General features: G+C 42.0%; 1 protein-coding gene across 1 annotated transcript in view; it reads left to right on the top strand.

Moving 5' to 3' along the window:
* The window catches only part of LOC141107707 (cytochrome P450 2H2-like), an 89,273-nt gene that overhangs the window by 16,773 nt on the left and 52,016 nt on the right, over positions 1–20,484 (top strand). Inside the window, exons 3-4 of the mRNA XM_073598626.1 lie at positions 4,527–4,676; positions 15,098–15,258. Coding sequence (XP_073454727.1) covers positions 4,527–4,676; positions 15,098–15,258 — 311 coding nt within the window. The remainder of the gene's footprint in view (positions 1–4,526; positions 4,677–15,097; positions 15,259–20,484) is intronic.

Here is a 20,484-nt window from a genome sequence, read left to right as displayed (position 1 = left end):
TAGGAAGAGGTATCGTCCTTCTGGATCTACCAGTCTGTCCGTTAAGTTGAAGGGGGTGTCCCTGCTAACTAGGATCGATACCCCCTTTGATTTGGCTGAGTCATTGGTGGCATGCAATGGTTTTATGAAGTATGGACTAGTCAGTTTCGGTATCTGGTTGGTCTGAAAATGCGTCTCTTGCAAGAAAGCAAAATGTGGCCTACCTTTCTTAAGTTCTCTTAGTAGCGTGGACCTTTTTTCTGGTATATTCAGCCCCTTTACATTATGTGAGAGGATGAGTATGCCATCTGGAGGACCCACGAGCGCACTTTGCTGTGCTAAACCTGTAATCAAAACTTTAAGCTGGTCAGAAATCGGTGTGGTACAATATAATCACATAAGAGATAGGAATGGAGGGGTGGGGGTGGGAGGAAGAGCTAGGGAAGGTTTGAAAAGGTAGTAAAAGAAACATGAAGAGGAGGGAGAGTTGTCTGAGCACTTCAGAATGTGTTTACTGTTCTAAAGAATTTAATTAGTGGATCTGGGACCAAAAATCTTGCCTCCAGATCCACTCTGTGGAAACGTGATAGGGCTGCAGTACAGCAACGGAGGCAGGAGTTCTCACCTATACACTTCTAATGATCAGTATAAAACTACTGAAAAGTATATAAAAAAAAAATAACCAAAATAACCAAGTGTCAGATGATAAATAGCACAGCCAAAAAAGGAAAGAAATCCGGCCTATGCATTTTCGAAATTTCCAACCATTATGCACGCCAAGCATAATAGTCAGAGTGTGGAAATAGAAACCCTGCAAAAAAGCAATAAACTATAACTTCAGTATTTTTAAGAGCAATTCCTTGGCATGTGGGGGATTCTGGTAATTAGGATATAGAAGAGCATTTTTAAGGGTAGTGACTTGTTGCCCCAACTAGTTAGTTGTTTGTTGGGGCAACTAGTTGTTTGTTTGCATCTGCCATTCTTATGAATAGACACTGTTAATCATGGTGGTCTGTGTATGCAGTTCCTTGGAGTCCAAAAAAAAAAAAAAAAAGGAAAAGATGGAAGTCTATATCCAGCACCTTTATGTGTAATTCCGGATCTGATCCTCTAGTCTTTGCCAACTACATAGGAGAAAATGACTCTCATTACAACCCCCAAACGGTAAGCGGGGGGGGGGGGGGGGGGGGTTAAAAGTTCCTCCTTGGATTGAGAGTTCTTCATTATGGGCAATAGGAGTCTGTCACTGAAGTTTAGATGCAGTGCTAGTATTGTAACCCCCTATTCCATGCCTGAGGAGATCAGGTAAAATGTGGATTGTATATTTACCAGGCGTGTAGGTCACTTTGGTCCTCCCCTGGACCTTTGGAGGTGGCCTGTCTCGGGTTGGGGGTACCGCTGTGGGAGCTTCGTCCCCAGTTATGTTGAATTTTTTTAGACAATCTTTTATCCGAAGATGAGAGTGGGGATCTATGTGGGCCTCCCTCGGCTCTGGGAAGGATAAATTCCTGGTACCAGTCCAGGAGTGCAAAAGGCTCCATGTTCAGAGACTCAAAGAAGTCGGGCAGATCAGTTGGAGTGCGCAGTACATGCTGTTTGCCTGCATGTATTACAGTGAGGGCGAAGGGAAAGCGACACGTGTACTTCAAATCATTCACTCTCAGCTTATAGAGTAATGGCCACAGGGCCCTGCGATTCCTCAATGTTATTTGTGATAAGTCATGAAACAACATAATGGTCTCACCATTGAACACCATGCTGTCATTTCTCCTGGCTTTGTTCATAATGGCTTCTTTAGGTGGGAAGCTTTGCAAGCAGCAGATAATATCCCTCGGGGGTGCTGTGTCAGAGCCTTTAGGCCTGAGAGCTCCGTGAGTCCCCACAAAGTCAATTGTAGTGTCTACCTGTCTCTCTAAGAGGCTATTAAAAACTCTTTGCAAAGCTGAGGTTATTTGTGCTGTGTCCACCGATTCAGGGATCCCCCTCACCCTGATATTGCTCCTTTTGCCCCTGTTGCCCAAGTCCTCAAGGTGTCTGTTCATCTCTATGATGTGAGAGGATTGAGACAGTGCCACATTTTCTAGTCTATTTAATCTCTTGTCCCTGTGTTTCCCACTTGTCTCTACTGCAGCTAGCTTTTCTATGGGAACTAATAGATTGGATTTTAGGTCTGTAATTGCAGACTGTGGACGTTATGTCTGCTGTAAAGCCTGACATGTCTGCGTAGGTCAGGGGTTTATTTTGTCATGGTATAGCCCCCTTCCTGGGTCTCCTGCTGTGGATAGTGAAACCTCGCTGGAGTCTAACCCCTCTCGCTGCATCCGCTCCGTTTTGTTCCCCACTATGCTTCCACGGGAGACTGCCTGATTTTTGAACAGATTGGTGATGGTTCTGGCTCAAGTGGTCACTGTGCTGCGTTTGGGGCGAGTCTGTGGGGTCTGGCACAGCTTTTTGGCCATAGCTGGGTCACTGGGAGCAGGGTTTCTGGCTGCAAGCTGGTTTCCTTCATGGAGCTCTGCTAGTGTGCGTCCATCGCCATCAAGCACCAAGCCATGCCCACATTTTTCTTTTTTAATAAAGGAATTTTCAAAAACTATTTACGTTTTCAATATGTCTATTGTGGTATTTACTTTTTTGACACTTTTTTTTGGTGAATGAGTAGGGGTACAATGTACACCCTACCCATTCACATAGGGGGGGATTGGGATCTGGGGGCCCACTTGTGAAAGGGGGCATTCCAATAAGCCCCCAACCTGCAGCCCCGACAACCAATGGCCAGGGTTGTTGGGAAGAGGCCCTTGTCCCCATCAACATGGGGACAAGGTGTTTTGGGGGGAGCCGCGAGCAAGTTTAACCATTTCAACACTTTCCCCCCTTCGTGCCCAGACCAATTTTCAGCTTTCAGCACTGTCTCTCACTTTGAGTGACAATTGCGCTGTCATGTAATACTGCACCCAAACAAAATTTTTATAATTTTGTTCCCACAAATAAAGCTTTCTTGTGGTGGTATTTGATCACCACTGGGGTTTTCCTTTTTTTTTTGATAAATAAATACAAAAAGGCCGAAAATTTTGAAAAAAAATTTTTTTCCTTTGTTTTTGTTATAAAATTTTGTAAATAAGTAATTTTTCCCTTTCACTGATGGGCGCTGATGAGGCTGCATTGACGGGCACTGGTGAGGTGGCACTGATGATGAGGCACTGATGGGCAGCACTGATGGGCACTAATAGGTTGCACTGATATGCAGCACTGATGGGCATTAATAGGCGGGCGGCACTGATGGGCACTCATAGGTGGCACTGATGGGCACTGATAGGTGGTACTGATAGGCAGCACTGATGGTGACTGATAGACAGCTCTGATGGACACTGATGGGCACTGATAGGTGGCACTGATAAATGGCTCTGATAGGCAGCACTAATGAGGAGGCACTGGCAGGCTTTACTGCTGGGCACTGATTATCATCTACAATAGGCACTAATTGGCACCTCCTAAAGTCCATCCCTGGTGGTCCTGGGTGGCATCCCTGGTGGCCCTGAGTAGGCATCCATGGTCAGCATCCCTGGTGGCCATGGGTGGCATCCCTGGTGGTCCTGGGTGGGCATCCTTGGGGGGCTGCACTGTAATCAATCAGCGCAGACCCCCCCCGTCAGGAGAGCAGTTGGTCGGCTCTCCTCTACTCACGTCTGTCAGATGCAATAGAGGAAAACTGATATACAGCTTTTCCTGTTTACACCGTGATCAGCTGTGATTGGACAGAGCTGATCATGTGGTAAAGAGCCTCCGTCAGAGGCTCTTTACCCAGATCGAACATACGGTGTGTCAGACTGACACACCACATCAATAATCGCCACGTTGCTCGCCCCCGCGCGATCGTGGGTTATCCTGATCACATCATATGACGTCTGGTCAGGATAACAGAACCACTTTGCACATGTCATATTGCTATATGGCGGGCGGGAAGTGGTTAAATTACATTTTTTCTTTTAGAAATGTCATTTTGCTGTGACACTGTTCTGCACATTGCACAGATGCGCAACTTTACAGGCAGACTAAGGGGACCTCCCAGGCACGATGTTTAAAGGAATATTTCTTTTTTATTGTTTCACTTTAAGCATTATTAAAATCACTGCTCCTGAAAAAATTGTTGTTTTAAAAACTTTTGTTTGCATTGATACATGTCCCCTGGGGCAGTAGCCGGGTCCCCATACACATTTCATGGCAATAACTTGCATATAAGCCTTTAAAATTAGCACTTTTGATTTTTCAAGTTCGTGTCCCTTAGACTTTAATAGGGTTCACAAGTTTGCTAGAACTTTTTGCCTGTTGGCATGTTCTATTGTGAACCAAACCGGGGGGAGTGTTCGGCACATCCCTACTGAGGACATGTAAAAGCATGACGAGAGCTTGAAACACTGTGGTGCATGTAACAGGTAAAAATCTTGCACACTATATAATAAAATACAGGGGAAGTCAAAAAGCCGTTTAAAATATTTGAAATTTTAAGAGTCTTCAGAAACAATATGTATAAAACCTTTAAATTTTAGGGGTCATCATGAGCGATGGAGAGAGATGGAAAACAATGCGTCGATTTTCCCTAACAACACTGAGAAATTTTGGTATGGGGAAGAGGAGTGTGGAGGAGAGAATCCAGGAGGAAGCTCTGTGTCTCAGGGACAGATTTATGAAGATCAAAGGTAGGTGAAGATAATGCTGAATTAGTACAATGGTAACCCTAAACATACTTTTAGATGAAATTACCTAACCTATTCATCTAAACTATTTATTTACTAACACCATTTCCAGGGATCCCTACTGCTAGGCTGGTGTGACAGTATAATCTGATATGGCGATTTTATCAACTGGGGTGTAATCTGTTATTAAAAAAAAAATCTGAAGATTGATGGCGGCTGTCATATGTAAATGAGTAGAGTGACCAGGCTGCATAGTCTTAACAAACCTTTTGTAATAAAACATCCCGCAACTCACAGCTATCGTCTTGAAAGAAAAATGTAGGGTGACAGTCAATATTTCATCTTTTCTGGAAAACATAAGTTAACATCAGGGAAAGATTTATTAGCTAACAAAGTCTGCAACTAAAATGTTAAGAATATTATGAATGTAGCGCTGGTAAATTTTTTAATCTACCGCTGATAGGTTAATCTTGTGGGTTACTTGTTAGAGGAAGTTAGATTTGCCTCTGTTCCAGCTTGGTTGAGTTGCATGTAGTTCCACACTGTGCCAGTGGGTGTCCTTGTCACCATCGGCTGGTGTTGGAAAAGCAACGTGTTGAAGCGTATGAGTGCTCCTCTGTCCCGGAGACAACTCGGTGGAGGTGGTCCTCCGAGTTGCATTCTGGGAGAGGGTATTTATGGGACAGACGCCATGTTTAGGGGTTCGTTTTCAGCCACCTGTTGGCCCTCCTGGCTGACAGGTATGCGTTAAGAGTACCACCTCGTGGTCCTCCGTTCCAGGGGCCCACGTCGATGCGGCGTGTGGGTGGGCCCAGAAGCCTGTCTGGGGCCTACCACAGCAGCAGAGGAACGGTCCTGAGCTGTATATGCTGAGAGAAGAAGCTGGACAACCGAGGAGATTCCAGGGGAGGACCCATCATGGAAGGATCATGTAGAGTGCTGGTCTGGAGAGGGGCCTGGTGACTCGGTTGGAGGACGTATCCTGAAGTAATCTTACTGCATAGTAATGCCGGGTTGGCTTAAAGGTTCAAGTACTGTGTCTGACATTCATTGCAAACCAATACATCCTGTGGCAGAGGATCGTACGGGTTTTATTCCAAACAAGTCTGTGGCAGAGACTTTTGTTCGTGCTGCATACTGGCTGCTAGGCAAGTGAGAGAGGCCTATCCAGGCGGGCAAAGATTGGGTCCCACAAGGGGGAGCGCATTCAACCGCAAGTGTTCAATTCCAGAGAAGGTTCTAAAGAATACTAAGGAAAGGTATTTGAGCTTCCCTGCAACTTTCCTTCTGCCTCTTTCCTGCTACTTCCTTTGTTATTTGTTCATTAAAGCATTGAAAAATCTACTCAAGCGTTAGTGTCTACATCGTCCAGAGGTAAACTCAACGGGACCCGGGGCCGGTGAAACAGAGGTATCAAGAGTGAAGGTAACAGCCCGCTTTAAACCAGCAGCTCCATGAGAGTTAGTGCTACATGAATTTCTTCAGCTTTAAAGTGGAACTTCAACTTAACTTTCAGCTAAATGTAAACATTTTGAGCTAGAAGTTGCATGGCTTGACACTTTCTGAGAGAGCTCTAGTGCCATGGGGGAAGAAAACAACCACGAGAGGCCTTCTAGAGCTTCCAGATGGTGAAAATACACTCACAGTTGAAGCACAACTTACCGCCAATGTTCTGATCTCAGCAAGGGGAGGTTTCTTCCCAGAGCTCGCATGCACTCCTCACAGGATCCAGCCTTGAACACACACAAGAGCACTGATAACCCATCCTTCCTAGATCTGATGCAAAAAATGTCCAAAATATTAGACTTACAAAGCATTGCCACAGACTTCAAAACCACTCTCTTTTAGGACATAGTGGACCTCAAGCAGGATCTCCGTTTGGTGGCAGCAAGGCCTGCCATTGTTGAACAAATCATGTTTCGCCATGAGGATTCCAAATTGGAGATCCAACACATTTCTACCCACCACAACTTACAGTAAAACTCATTGAAATGCAAAGACATGTGGATGACGTAGATAATAGGGGATGTCAGAGGAATCCATGGATCCAGGGCATACCTGAATCAGTTGAGCCAGACCAGATAGTAAAGGCTTTACAAATTCTTTTTAGCAACCAGATTCCAAAGTAGATTTGAACTGGCCCACAGTTTTCCCAAACAAGGGGGAATCTGAGCTGTAAAATATTATGTAGTATAATGTATGTTATGTAAAATGTAAGATGTCAATGTTATGTAAACTGTGCTGTCGGTCAAGTGTTATGTAGGGCAGTGGATGGACACAGACACAAACCTTTTTTAGAGTGTCTGTGATAGGCTACAAATGTCACAGGCAATAATGGATAGCGGACCCTCTCTGCTATCTGCATGTTGGAGAGTGTGAACCCTAATAAGGGCTGAGGCAGAGTCTAAGAACATGCCACCAGATCTTCAGGAGAGCACTTTGAAAAGAGTAATTCACTTTAGTGGAGGGTATACCAGATTGCAGCCCTCAGGCACACATTTGCAGCAGACATGAGATTAGAACCAGAGTAAGATAAAGTCAACAGGCAGATACAGAAAGAGGGACAGGCCAAAACCAGCATAGTCAATACAAGACAAAGTCAGTAACCAGAGAAGCAGGAATAAGTTTGATTGACAGGCTGGGGGAGGATAGGCTGTTTAGTTGTTCAAGGCACTGATTGATGTGTTCAGTCTGAGCTAAGGTGAATTGAACTTCCTGGTCAGAGAGTATGTTGGAGGGAAGACAATGAAGCCAGAACACTTTCTGGAAGAACTTTTTTTCCAAATTGGAGCAGCAAATTATCCACACCAACGAGGATAACTGTGCAGCCTTTGGAGGTCGGCTGGCCTGTGACAAAATCTGATAAAATCTGTGTAAAAGTAAGCCAAAAATTGTGTAAAAATGGGTCCAGATAGAAAAAGAAGTGGACCAGCAGGGAGTTTTTTAGAGACCTTGTTTTGGGCACACATACGACAAGCAGCAATAAAGGCTCTGGCAACATGGCATAATGTGGGCCATCAGTACCGATGTGAGATAAGGTCCAAGGTCTTGCATAGTCCTTGATTCCCAATAAGCTTGGATGTGTTCCCCATTCTAGGACAAATTACATGATGATTTATTCATAGTGACCATTGTTTTCCACTCATCACCCTCGTCGATGAGATTGCAGGCTTCTTAAATATCTAACTTTGAGAAAATGGTAGCATGAGTAATTTACACAGGGACATAAAGAACCATTTTTCTTGCCCACAAAAAGGCCAGCACCAGCAGGTGAGATAGACTTGTGAATGACACCCTGTTTAAGGTATTCTCTGAGGTACTCAGATATGGCCTGAGTCTCGGGTCTAGACCTGAGTTATACATGGCCATGGGGGGCATGGTTTCAGGTGGGAACTCAATAGAGAAGTCATATGGATGATGAGGCAGAAGAGTTTCAATTAGTTGTTTACAAAATACATCATCAACATTCCAATAGGGTATAGGAAGTCCAGAAAAAAAAGGAGCAGATTGAACATGCTGGTTTGACCTTCACAAGGCTATTCCGATGACCTGTTGGATCCCAAGGCAGAATGTCACCAGAAAGCCAATTATGAACTGGAGAGTGTTAGTGGAGCCTTGTTATAACAAGCAGATACTAACTGACCAACTTAAAGCGGAGTTCCACGCAAAAATGGAACTTCCGCTTTTCGGAACCCTCCCCCCCTCCGGTGTCACATTTGGCACCTTTCAGGGGGGAGGGGGGTGCAGATACCTGTCTAAGACTGGTATTTGCACCCACTTCCAGCATAGACTCCCATGGGAGTCTATGCCTCTTCCCATCCCGACCGCGCTGTCTGCTGGGAACACACAGCTCACAGGAGAGAGCGGGGACCACTAGGGACGTGCAGCGCGACTCGCGCATGCGCAGTAGGGAACCGGGAAGTGAAGCCGCAACGCTTCACTTCCTGATTCCCTCACCTAGGATGGCGGCGGCAGCTGCCGAGAACCGAGGGGGTTCTCGACGTCCCCTGCCGACATCGCTGGACCCTGGGACAGGTAAGTGGCCATGTATTAAAAGTCAGCAGCTGCAGTATTTGTAGCTGCTGGCTTTTAATATTTTTTTTTTTGGCGGTGTGGGTGAACCCCCGCTTTAAGTGTGAGCAGAATCTTCATAGTTTCATAATTGGGGATGCCTACCCATAAGGCGTGTAGCCTGTTAATTAAATAGATGGCCTACGAAATCAGAGAAAGAAGGACAAAGTTATTTAACAAATACTTTTCTTTACTGAAGTAGTGGAAATACAAATTAAGAATTCAACATGGATATCTCCAACACACATTCCTGTACAAGATGTTCTAAGGTACCCCTGCCCCATGAAATGGCCATACCTTAAATAGGTGTGAAAAGTTCTTCAGAGTCCTGAAGTCCAAAGCTTAAATTGGTTGTAAACTTCAGACAAAGCATATCCCTCTATAATGTGTACTTGTCTCAATTAAGAGCACTAAGTGTAATTTCTGTCTCCTGCTTCATTCCTCTACTATCAGCATTAATCGCTTCTGACAAGTTTTCCTCACACCAAGAGAAAAATTGTGACAGGGAGGGACCTCCAGTTGATTGACAGTCTCAGCTATGTTCCTGTAAGCTGTGGGAAGGTGTGTGTCACTTCCCACCAATCAGCTCTCAGGTCTCTCCTCACTGAGCTCTGAAGAGTGTAACTTCAGCTTTCCACCTCTTTTTTTTCTGAACATTCAGACAAGCTTAACAAATTCTGGACTTTGGCTGCTGAAAAACAGGTTAAACATATGTAGGAGTTTCAGTTTGCAAGTTTTAACTGTTCTAGGTTCCTTTTACAATTCTAAGCATAGACGGGACACTGTCCCGACCGACTCAGTTTTCCTTTCTTTGTATTACAGCTAGGTTTAGCTATATCTCGAAGACTAACTACACGTATTGGTTATTGAAATTTATACTCTGTCAACCTGATGTTAAACATGTATGTATATGTTTGAGTACAAAAGAAAAACTTTTTGAAGTAAAACATATGTAGGAGAATTTCATCTCTGTGTATCACCTGAGTCCAGTCACTTCACTGGGTTTATATAAGGGTTTACAGTCACTTTAAGTCCATACCCCTGGAACCCCGACTGGATTCACATGAGGGCTGGTTAAATGCAAGTAGTGGAACTCATCCTTAGCAGTGACTAGCTGACTTACTAGCAGCAGCACCCCCAAGAGGCGGTTACCTCTTTTTTTATGTGTTTTCCCCAGCAGAGGGCAGTACTTCCCCAAAAAGCCCAGGAAAACCTTCCAAAAGTGTTACCCTTAGCTTTTAGGAAGTTCCACCTCGGCAGAGCAACACAGTAACACAGTAAAATACAATTAAATAATACTACACAAATTTAACCCACATGTATTAACTTAAAAACAATTCACAAGTATGATGAACCATAAAACACGTTACATCCCCCTGTTTACAAGCATGCTTCAGCTGATGCTCTGGAGGCAACACTCTAATCTGATTGCAAGCTGCATGGTGGCATCCAGGCTCTCATGCAGAGGATAGTGTACAAGTGGAATATTTAATCAGTTTAGTCAGACCTAGATGAAACTGAGGGCAAGGTCATTCCATAGTAAGTCATTAGACCATGGGTAAAACTCAGAACAATATTCCTAAGCAGTTCCGTATCCATGTTGCAATGAAAGAAAAGCTGATTTGGAAGATGCTGCCCAATTCAGACAATCAAAAAGACAACCAAGAGTTTGAAAGAAAGCTTCTACAGAGCTGAGAGCAGAGTCACCTGTTTAAGGACTAAAAGCTCAAGAAAAAAATGTGTTGAAGCATGAACCTCACAATTGCAACAGATGAACTGCTAGAAATATGGAGTTGTAGCTCTGCCCTGCAGATAATGCAGAAAGACAGGTCAGCAGGATCCATGGCCTGAGTAAGAGAACAGGAGCTAACACAGACTGAAAAGACTATAAAATTACACCTATTGCCTATAGCTACACCCACACCTCCTAGTCCTGTGGATCAGAGCAAGCTGCAGTACAAGATGAGGGAGATTTCATGTTGATAGAACTACAGATAGTTGAAGATCAGCTTTGCTGCTGTTCTTTGACAACTAGTTAGCATTTTACCTTTGAGGAGGTCGTAAAAGTGCTAAATGGTAAAGGGGTGGGTGAGGTCTCATGAGTTAAAGGCTGCCACGTCCTTTAAGTCAATACAAAAAGTGGAAGATCTCCCATGGGACTTTAATGCAGCCAGATATCAATGGCATATATGTAAAAATAGAAATTTTATCATACAAATATGTTAAAACCAATAAAATAAAAACAAAATTCCATAGCGTTCTAGTTGTTCACAAAACAGTTTCATATACAACGTCCCCCTAAATAGGAGGCCTTAAAGTGATTTTAAAGTCTCGCTTTTTAAAAAAACATAAAAAACAAACATCTTACCTCCTCTGTGCAGTTGGTATTGCACAGAGAAGCCTGGATTCTCCTCTTCTCGGGTCCCTCTTTGCTGCTCCTGGCCCCTCCCTCCTGACGAGTGCCCCCATAAACCAGCAGCTTGCTATGGGGGCACCTGAGCCAAGCTGCAGCCCTGTGTGTCCATTGAGACACACAGCTTCCATTTGGCCCCATTTTGCCATTTGGCCCCACCCCCTCTCTCCTCTGGTTGGCCAACTGACTTTGATTGACAGCCACGGGAGCCAATGGCGCCGCGGCTGTGCCCTAACCAATATGGAGGAGAGTTCTGAATGGCCAAGTGAATCGTGGACATTGCTGGATAGAGAAGGGGCTAAGCGGAAGTTTTTTGAAGTTGTAGTTTTTTGTCACAATTATTTGGAAAATAAAGAAATGTGAAAAAAACGATAATTTTTTTTTTTTTACACACTGTCACCAGTGCAGTATGGCATCATCATATAACTGGTGTTGTGGCTGGTAACAGTATGTAAAAAAATAAAAATTAATTTTTTTTTCAATTTTGTTTTTATTACATTTTTTTCTAACACGCTGTGACCAGAGCAATACAGTGTTACCATAGTAACACTGTACTATGGGGATGTGATCAGGATTTTTTTTACACATGAACGCATTTACCAATGAATTTCATTGGTATGTCGTGAATATTCAGTCAGAATAAGTATGTGCCTTTTTAAGGACAGGTTTCCCGCACAATAATTATCCTTGAGTAATTTTTAACGAAGATATTTTTAAGATACAAAATCAATCTATATGACACAGTCTATGCTTGTGAAACTTATTCACGGAGACGTGTGGTCATACGAAAAAGTTATTTATTGGTAAACAAACACAAATAATCACATGAAATTAAGATACAGATTGCGTTACATGAACGTCTTGAAAATCAATAAAAACACTTGTAAAAATGGGCGTACCGTCCCTTTGAGCTAATACCACCATGATAACTTCTCGGTAGAATCAATAACCTTGTGAACTTGACACTTAAACAGAACATCTGTATTTCACACATGCAACCGTTACTATACTGCAGGTAAGTAAGTGGTTAAAATTGTGAAATAAATTAGACGTTTGCTTTGTCAATAAATGTGGCAACTATGCAAAAAGAAAAATATAATGAAAAAATCTAAATCTTTAGAGAAAAATCTACAAGGCGGTTATTGATTCGGGAGAATGATTATCAACTGTATAATATTCAATACATCGATATTTGTGAGAACATATCAATATTTGAGAGAACATGCAAGATAAAATCAACATGATATAATTACCCATTCCAGGATGGCTGCAGTTCCTATGGGCTGGTTACCAGAGTTAAAATGGCTGCCGTAGTTTCAAAATGGATACTCCTAAAGAGGATTTACTTCTTGTGACCTCCAAGTTCTAAGTATTAGGTGTTGAGGAATTTTCATGAATGTAAAGATATGTATTCATGCATGGTGCATGAGTGTCAGTCTGGGAGTGTGTGTGTCCCCCAGTGTCCCCCCTTCAGGGTGGATCCCTGAGCTCTCCCCCTGAGCTCTCTCCTCCTTCCGTCCTCTCGTTCTCATCTTCCTTGCCTCTAAATACCATTTCAGATAATAAGACCATAAAAATTATAATGGCTCTGCCCAAAAGGAGGTGGCTCACTTCCCATTGGGTTAGGAGACGTAATGATTAACTTCCTCTGGAAATTTAGTGAGTTCAAATAATACCACCTTCAACCACCAGGTGTCTCACACGTGTTTTGAGTCCATCCTTTTAAATTAATGCGTTCTATTTTCATAAGGTGTATAATGGTAAGGATAAGTATATACCTTTAAATATTCTGGTACTCGGTCTAATGTAAAATACACTCAGTATAAGTTTGATTAATCATCATTATATAACTTGGTTATATAACTGTATCTCTATAAATGTATATCTGTAAACTGGTCTATCTAGGAAATACACACATTGTTATATATTTCATCAATACTACATAAAAATGATTATCTATATGGATACCTGTATAACTTCTGGTATCTCCACTGAATATTTGTTTATCTTAAGTGTAGGCTACAATCTTATATGATTATAATCATGATTACATGTTTTTCCTAATACTAATTCGTTACCTAAAACACTTCTACTTATAAAATCACACTTTCATATACATTTTCTTCATAGCAAAGTTGTTGGGTCCGCAGACGCCAACATTATAATGTCTCTGTGACCTACAATGTCAGAGATAGTTTAAAATGACTTATAATAACCTTATTGATATCTTAAAATATTTTTGACTAGCACAATATTCAACTTTCTCTAATGTGTTGAGAGGGACCTTGAACATTCTCACTGGGTGTTTAGAACTGACTGGTTTGTCTAAACCATCCTAAAAGTTCATACAATGGGTTCTGTTAGCCAAGGTGTTAGCTATTTAAACAGTTCTTCACTCGAACACAATAAGTGAGGTTATCTCTATGCGAGAAAAGTTTATATACCCTTGTGTCCTGTGGCAGCTTTTGTTTATTCACAATACCATGTAAATATCTCCTTGTTTTGTGACAAGAACAGTCTTTGTTCCAACAGCTTCCTTTACAATACATGCTTGTAAAAGTCTTCAATATTTAAAGAAGTAGTAAAACTTGGAAAACATGAGAGCGTCTAATTTGTCCTTAAAGGTCGACGAAAGGGCAACAGTTCATCTGCTTTTTGAGGCCTAAGCATCTCTCATGTTTCTGCCAGGAAATATAAAATATATTTCTTCATGAATTCACAACAGGTATAAGCAACCATTTTCTTGAATTAAACTGGTTCATTCAATGTCTTTTGCTGTGATTGGCCTGTGTGTACCATGTGATCACTGTGACCAATCACAGATAGCAACACACTTGTATATAATGGATGACATGAAAGGAAGCCATTGTATACAATTGTCATGTGATCTGCTGTGATTGGTCACAACGATCGCATGACACTGTGTCCAATGAACCCAGCCAGTAACAGATCGCGCCGCTATGCGGCCCCGCAAGAGGTGAGTTCTTGGAGGACATCATATGACCTTCTCCCAGAACAACAGTGCCCGTGCCTGGCTGTCATTTTACTATAGGCCGGGTGGGAAGGTGTTAAGCCGAGCAACCCTATACCCACTCAATGAAAACTCTTTTACACTCTTTCATAAAGACTCAATTTTTGTCCGTTTCTGTCCCAGTTTCTGTGGAAAGCCTTCCCAGACCACTGTGGGTTTGATGTTTGGGTCTATTTGGGCCTCAGGATTTCACTAAGGCGAATATTGAATGGCTCATATGGTCTATTTATGGTTGGTTGTGTTAGTAATATATGACTCAGGAAAGTGTTATTTATGAAGATCACATACAACTTTGTTAGTATGCTTTTCAACATTCCTTCATGCAGGTACCTCTATCTTCCCCTGATGAAGATTGTATAGCAATCGAAATGTGTTGGGAAACTGTGGCACAACATATTTTCAGAATGATGTATATGTATTGCTTAATGCTTACATTGTATATGAAACTGTTTTGTGAACAATCAAAATGCTATGAAATGTTTTTATTTGATTGGTTTTATCATATTTGTATAATACTTTTCTATTTTTTACATATATACTGTGGATATCTGGCTGCATTAAAGTCCCATGGGAGATATTCCACTTTTTGAAGTGCTAAATGGTTACAGTTTGGCATTTTAAAATCAATATGCCAAAGAAAAACAATAAGGTTAATTTCCTAAGGTAGTAAAGGTTGTTCAAAATGAATTTACATCTAGCGTCACCTCATTTATTAAGCTATTAAAATGTGCTTTCCAATGTGAACACATTGTACTTTTTTAGCAAATCAACCCCACCTTGTTCATGTCAGCTAATATGTTATCATTTATTGTTTACTCAAGGTCCTAATGCATTTGAAATGGTTTATTAAATTTTGGATACTGATGTCTGGGATGAAAATGCTGATTGGTTCTGTTTATGTAATAACAGATAAACCAGAAAACCCGACTCATCTTCTAAAACTGGCTGTCTCGAATGTCATCTGCTCCATTGTATTCGGTGAGAGATTCGACTACGAAGACAAAAGGTTCATGGCCCTTCTGACATATATTCAAGAAGTTGGGATCCTGATAAGCTCCCGATTAGGACAGGTAAGTCTATATCTATTGAAGACGTGCCAGATCCCCTGCGCTACTATGTGCACACAAATGGATTGTGTAATTGTTTTTTATGAATTGAACCAAAAAAAGGTATAAGATAAAGAGAAAACCTAAAGTGAATATATGTGTCTGTTGCTGAATACCTGCTAGTGTTCTAATTGATTGTAAACAGTGATAAAATACAACCTTCTGTTAGCTTCTGATTCCAGGTCACTAACTATTCTTATTCTACTGAATCTTAGTTCTGCCTTTGATACTGTAGACCACAATATTTTACTCTCTCACCTTGAAACCATATTTGGAGTCTCAGAATTGGCTCTGAAATGGATTGTCATATCTCACTGATTACTGTCACTTTGTTTCTATTGGTGGATTCCATTCTGAAGTTAGTCCAGTCAAGTACTGTATTCCTCAGAACTCAATCTTGAGTCCCTTACTTTTTAGCATTTACATGTTTCCACTTGGCCAACTGCTTAGATCACACAGGCTCAATCATCACGTCTATGCTGATAACACTCAGATATACACCCACACTAAACCATATTCTACTTTGGCTGCTTCTCTCCTATCTAACTGTATTTGTGATGTCAAAACTTGGATGGCCCATAATTTCCTTCAATTAAATTGTGACAGGACTGAAGTCATGCTTATTGGCACTCCCCATCAATTACGTAAGGCCAGTCCTAATAGCTTATCTGTAGATGGCACTGTAATTGAGGTTCAGTCTAAATTGAAAAATTTAGGGGTGATATTTGATGCTAGTTTAACCTTTGATCCACATATACAAAACATTTCCAGGACATCTTTTTTCAACTTGAGAAACATTGCTTGTCTGCGTCCTATGCTATCATACACTGTAGCTGAAAAGCTTATCCATACATTTGTGTTCTCCTGACTTGACTACTGCAATGCTCTACTCGCTGGTATACCTAAATCCACTATAAATCAACTTCAATATGTTCAAAATTCTGCAGTTAGAATCCTGACTAGGTCTGGTGCAAGTGATCATATTACCCCTATCCTGGAGTCCCTGCACTGGCTACCCATCAGGTTTCACATAGACTTTAAGATCCACTTGCTCACCTATAAGGCTCTTCATGGTCTGGCACCTCATTATCTCTCTGAACTTTTTTCAACTTACTCCCCCCCCCCCCCCCCGTAACCTCCCCAAATTCTGGTTTACTGTGTGTCCCCCCAACTCACCTACACTCAATGGTGAACAGAGCCTTCTCCTGCTATGCTCCAACTCCGGAATTCACTTCCTAAGAACATCAGAGTCATCTTCTCTAAACTCATTCCAATCAAATCTAAAACTGTTTTTCTTTAGACAAGCTTTCATTTAATTGTCCCTTTTTCCTTTATGTTATGTTATCCTGTGTATTTCTTGTGTTTTCCTTGTAAAGAGCTTTGAAAAGCCACCTTTAAAGGTGCTATTTAAATAATGTTTTTTATTATTATTATAAAAATTAGATGTGTGATACAGAGCTCCCCACTAGTACTGCATAGTAAAACACGCTCATACTGCATAATATGACACATTAAGAGCACATTACATGTGAGGTCCTATACATCATTAGAACCAAATAAAATGTGTGGAATATATAAATAATAAGAAACAAAAGGCACGTTAAATAAAACACCACTATGATGCCTAAACCAGTAATAATCAGCGATAGGCGTTTCCAGTGATATAAAGTAAGCTTGAAACACAAAAAGTCCAATATAGTGAAGAGGCCAGTCCATGGGTCCCATAAAAGTTCACAGCAATTTCCAGTGCCCGCCACCTTCCAAACTATGCACTCACCTCCATTACTGACCTTCCACAGGTCAATATGCTCCATGAAGAGGCCTTGCAGCTTACGCATGCATTTGCAAATGCGTGCTAACTAAACCCCTGTTTTTAACGCTGACTGTTGAACAGGTTAATTTGGTCAGTTGGAAGACTGGTTGGTGAGTTGAGCTATGGAATGTTCATGCGTTTGCCCTTCCATGTGCTCCTTGCTGTGAAGGCCAGTTATAGGTGGGGGCAGGAGCCATTTGTTTGTTACAATATGCGCCTTCCCCTTTAAGGGGCTAAAGAAACCTCTGGTGGGTGGTTGGATCCTTAGTGATAAGTAAATCCTCTACCTCCTGTGACAATCCTTATAGGTAGTACCCATAAAGAAATCAGAAAACTGACGTAGTACTGAACTGTTTAAAACCATTTCAATATAAACCATAAGTGATTACAACTCACATTTTTCAGTGCACTCAGATAGCATACGTAGCACAAAAATTATGTGCAGGTGCAGCCCCCTTAAGGATCGCATGGATGTAGTACTGGCAATCTTCTTCTGAGAGAGCAATGATATCACCAGGCCCTGCCCCGACTAGTTTCGTCACACTCCATGTGACTTTATCAAGGAGGCCAGTCAAGTTTTTCCTACCCAAACTCACTCATCCATGTCTTTATGGTCCTTGCTTTGTGCACTTGTCCAGATCATTTGGTGGAGGGGGGATTATGGTGTGGGGTTGTTTTTCGGGGCTGGGCTTGGCCCCTTAGTTCCAACGAAGGGAATTCTTAGCTCCACTGTATGGAAAAAAATTGCAAATAAGGAAAAAATATAGAGTATAAAAAAGACATTGTTTCCTATGTGAACTAAGACCTAAAAGTAACCTTTTAATATTTCACTTTCTATATTAAGTTGCGCTATGCTCTCATATAGGTGAATTCTAGCAATGAACATTAATAATGCTATATTTTCTATGTAAAGTGACTCCGTGCATAAATGAGAAAATTGATTGGTTAATTATCACATTGTATCATGTTTTGAATAGTCCACTGTGTTGAGATGATTTTCAAACGTGAAACTGGCACACGATGCACCCAAGAGTCATGGTTGAGAAACACACCTCTACACACACTGCCGCTTACCGACTCCAAATGATCTCCTATTACAGGAGATCACACTCGCTTGTGGCTTAATTCCCAGCCCGGACATTTAAGAGATGGAGCGATAATCCCAGCATCTTCCCAGAGTGTGATCCTTCAAAGGCACGTATTGCCCATTGGTCCCCATAAAAACATAAAAGCTTCCATAGTGTAAAATCTTAGGTGACTTTATTAAATAACAAAGTATTGCACTTACAGTTTAAACAATAAAAGATTGCAGTGTAAACAAGCCGACTGGCTCTCGATTGCAGCCCCTCACTACGGGACCTGTGTGAACGTGGTGACGTCAGCACGCATTTCGTTACACTGGACGTCCTCCTGGGGCACGAATATTTCAACCTATACACAAATTAGATCAGTCAGAATTAAATTCAGAAATCCTGTGTCGTATTTTTAATTCACAGATGCTTTGACAACATTCAGCCTCCTGGCTCTCTTGGCAGCTTTACTGCTCCAACTAGTACCTCTTGGTCTTCCTGACCATTAGTACCTTTTGGTCCTCCTGACCATCAAACAAGTCTCCCAGTGTTTGTGCACAGACAGTGTACCTCAACTCTGCATCTTTCACTGAAGCTTCCCAGCTTCTGTCCCTCATGGTCTCTCTCTCAGGCTTGGGCCTTGGTCTGTTGTGACCTGGACAGTACGGTACATGCAAGCACCTCTCATGTCTTCCTTCACACACTGACCCCCCTTGGAAGGGTTGGGCTCTGAGCTCTGACTCCCATATGAAGCCAGCACACACCTGTGCCATTAGTGTGTTTGCTTCTTACAAAATCTGATGTAAACCACCACATTAAACAGTGGCACGGGCTTGCCCTTGGGAGTGGATCATGGCTCTGCTTCAGTATGTAACAGTACATGTTGGCATTCATGGTTCCCTCAATGAACTGTAGCTTTCTAGTACTGGCAGCACTCATGCAGCCCCAGACCATGACACTCCCACCACCATGCTTGAATATAGGCAAGACACACTTGTCTTTGTACTCCTCACCTGGTTGCAGCCACACATGTTTGACACCATCTGAACCAAATAAGTTTATCTTGGTCTCATTAGACCACAGGACATGGTTTCAGTAATTCATGTCCTTAGTCTGCTTGTCTTCAGCAAACTGTTTGCAGGCTTTCTTGTGCATCATCTTTAGAAGAGGCTTCCTTCACAGCCATGCAGACCAATTTGATGCAGTGTGCAGCGTATGGTCTGAGCACTGACAGGCTAACCCCCCACCCCTTCAACCTCTGCAGCAATGCTGGCAGCACTCATACGCCTATTTCCCAAGGACAACCTCTGGATATGACGCTGAGCATGTGAACTCAACTTGGTACTTGGTACCCCAAAGACAACCTCTGGATATGACGCTGAGCATGTACACTCAACTTTTTTGGCGAGGCCTGTTCTGCTCTTTTTTCAGATCCTCAGAGAGTTCTTTGCCATGAGGTGCCATGTTGAACTTCCAGTGACCAGTATGAGAGAGTAATAGCGATAACACCAAATTTAACACAATGCTCCTCATTCACACCTGAGACCTTGTAAGACTAACGAGTCACATGACACCGGGGAGGGAAAATAGCTAATTGGGCCCAATTTGGACATTTTCACTTAGGGGTGTACTCACTTTTTTTTGCTAGTGGTTTAGACATTAATGGCTGTGTGTTTGAGTTATTTTGAGGGGACAGCAAATTTCCACTGTTATACAAGCTGTGCACTCACTACTTTACATTGTAACAAAGTGTCATTTCTTCGGTGTTGTCACATTAAAAGGTATAATTAAATATTTACAAAAATGTGAGGGGTGTACTCACTTTTGCGAGATACTGTATGTAAATAGTACAATGCAACAAAAAAGATCAATTCTCCAATATATAAGTATGAAGAACAACATGCCAGATGGGTTGTTTCTTACGTAAAAAACAAAACATAAAACCAAAGAAAATCGGTGCAATAAATAATCCACCAAACAATTGTTATTTGATACTAATGCTCTTCAATAAATTACATTCACATTTCAAAAATGTATTATTGTCCATGTGATTATTTAAAGTGTTACTAAACCCAGGACCCTGCATCCACTACTGTATGTAAGGGATACCAGGGCTAAATATAGTGACTCAGAATTAGAATTATTACTTGGGTCCCACAGTAGCCACCCTGGAATAAGCAATTGCTGGCAGCCACACAGCAAAGACGCCATGGTTGGGAACAGTGAGGTCTTTATGTTTGCAGTTTTGAGTGGTGGTTGGAGCCAGCACATATACGCCCTGAGCTGGTTAGCTGTGGTCGGGATATG

The sequence above is a fragment of the Aquarana catesbeiana genome, linkage group LG09, assembly GCF_042186555.1.
Source record: "Aquarana catesbeiana isolate 2022-GZ linkage group LG09, ASM4218655v1, whole genome shotgun sequence".
Lineage (NCBI taxonomy): Eukaryota > Metazoa > Chordata > Amphibia > Anura > Ranidae > Aquarana > Aquarana catesbeiana.
The sequence above is the reverse complement of the archived record's forward strand: the minus strand, read 5'-3'. Positions and strand labels throughout refer to the sequence as shown.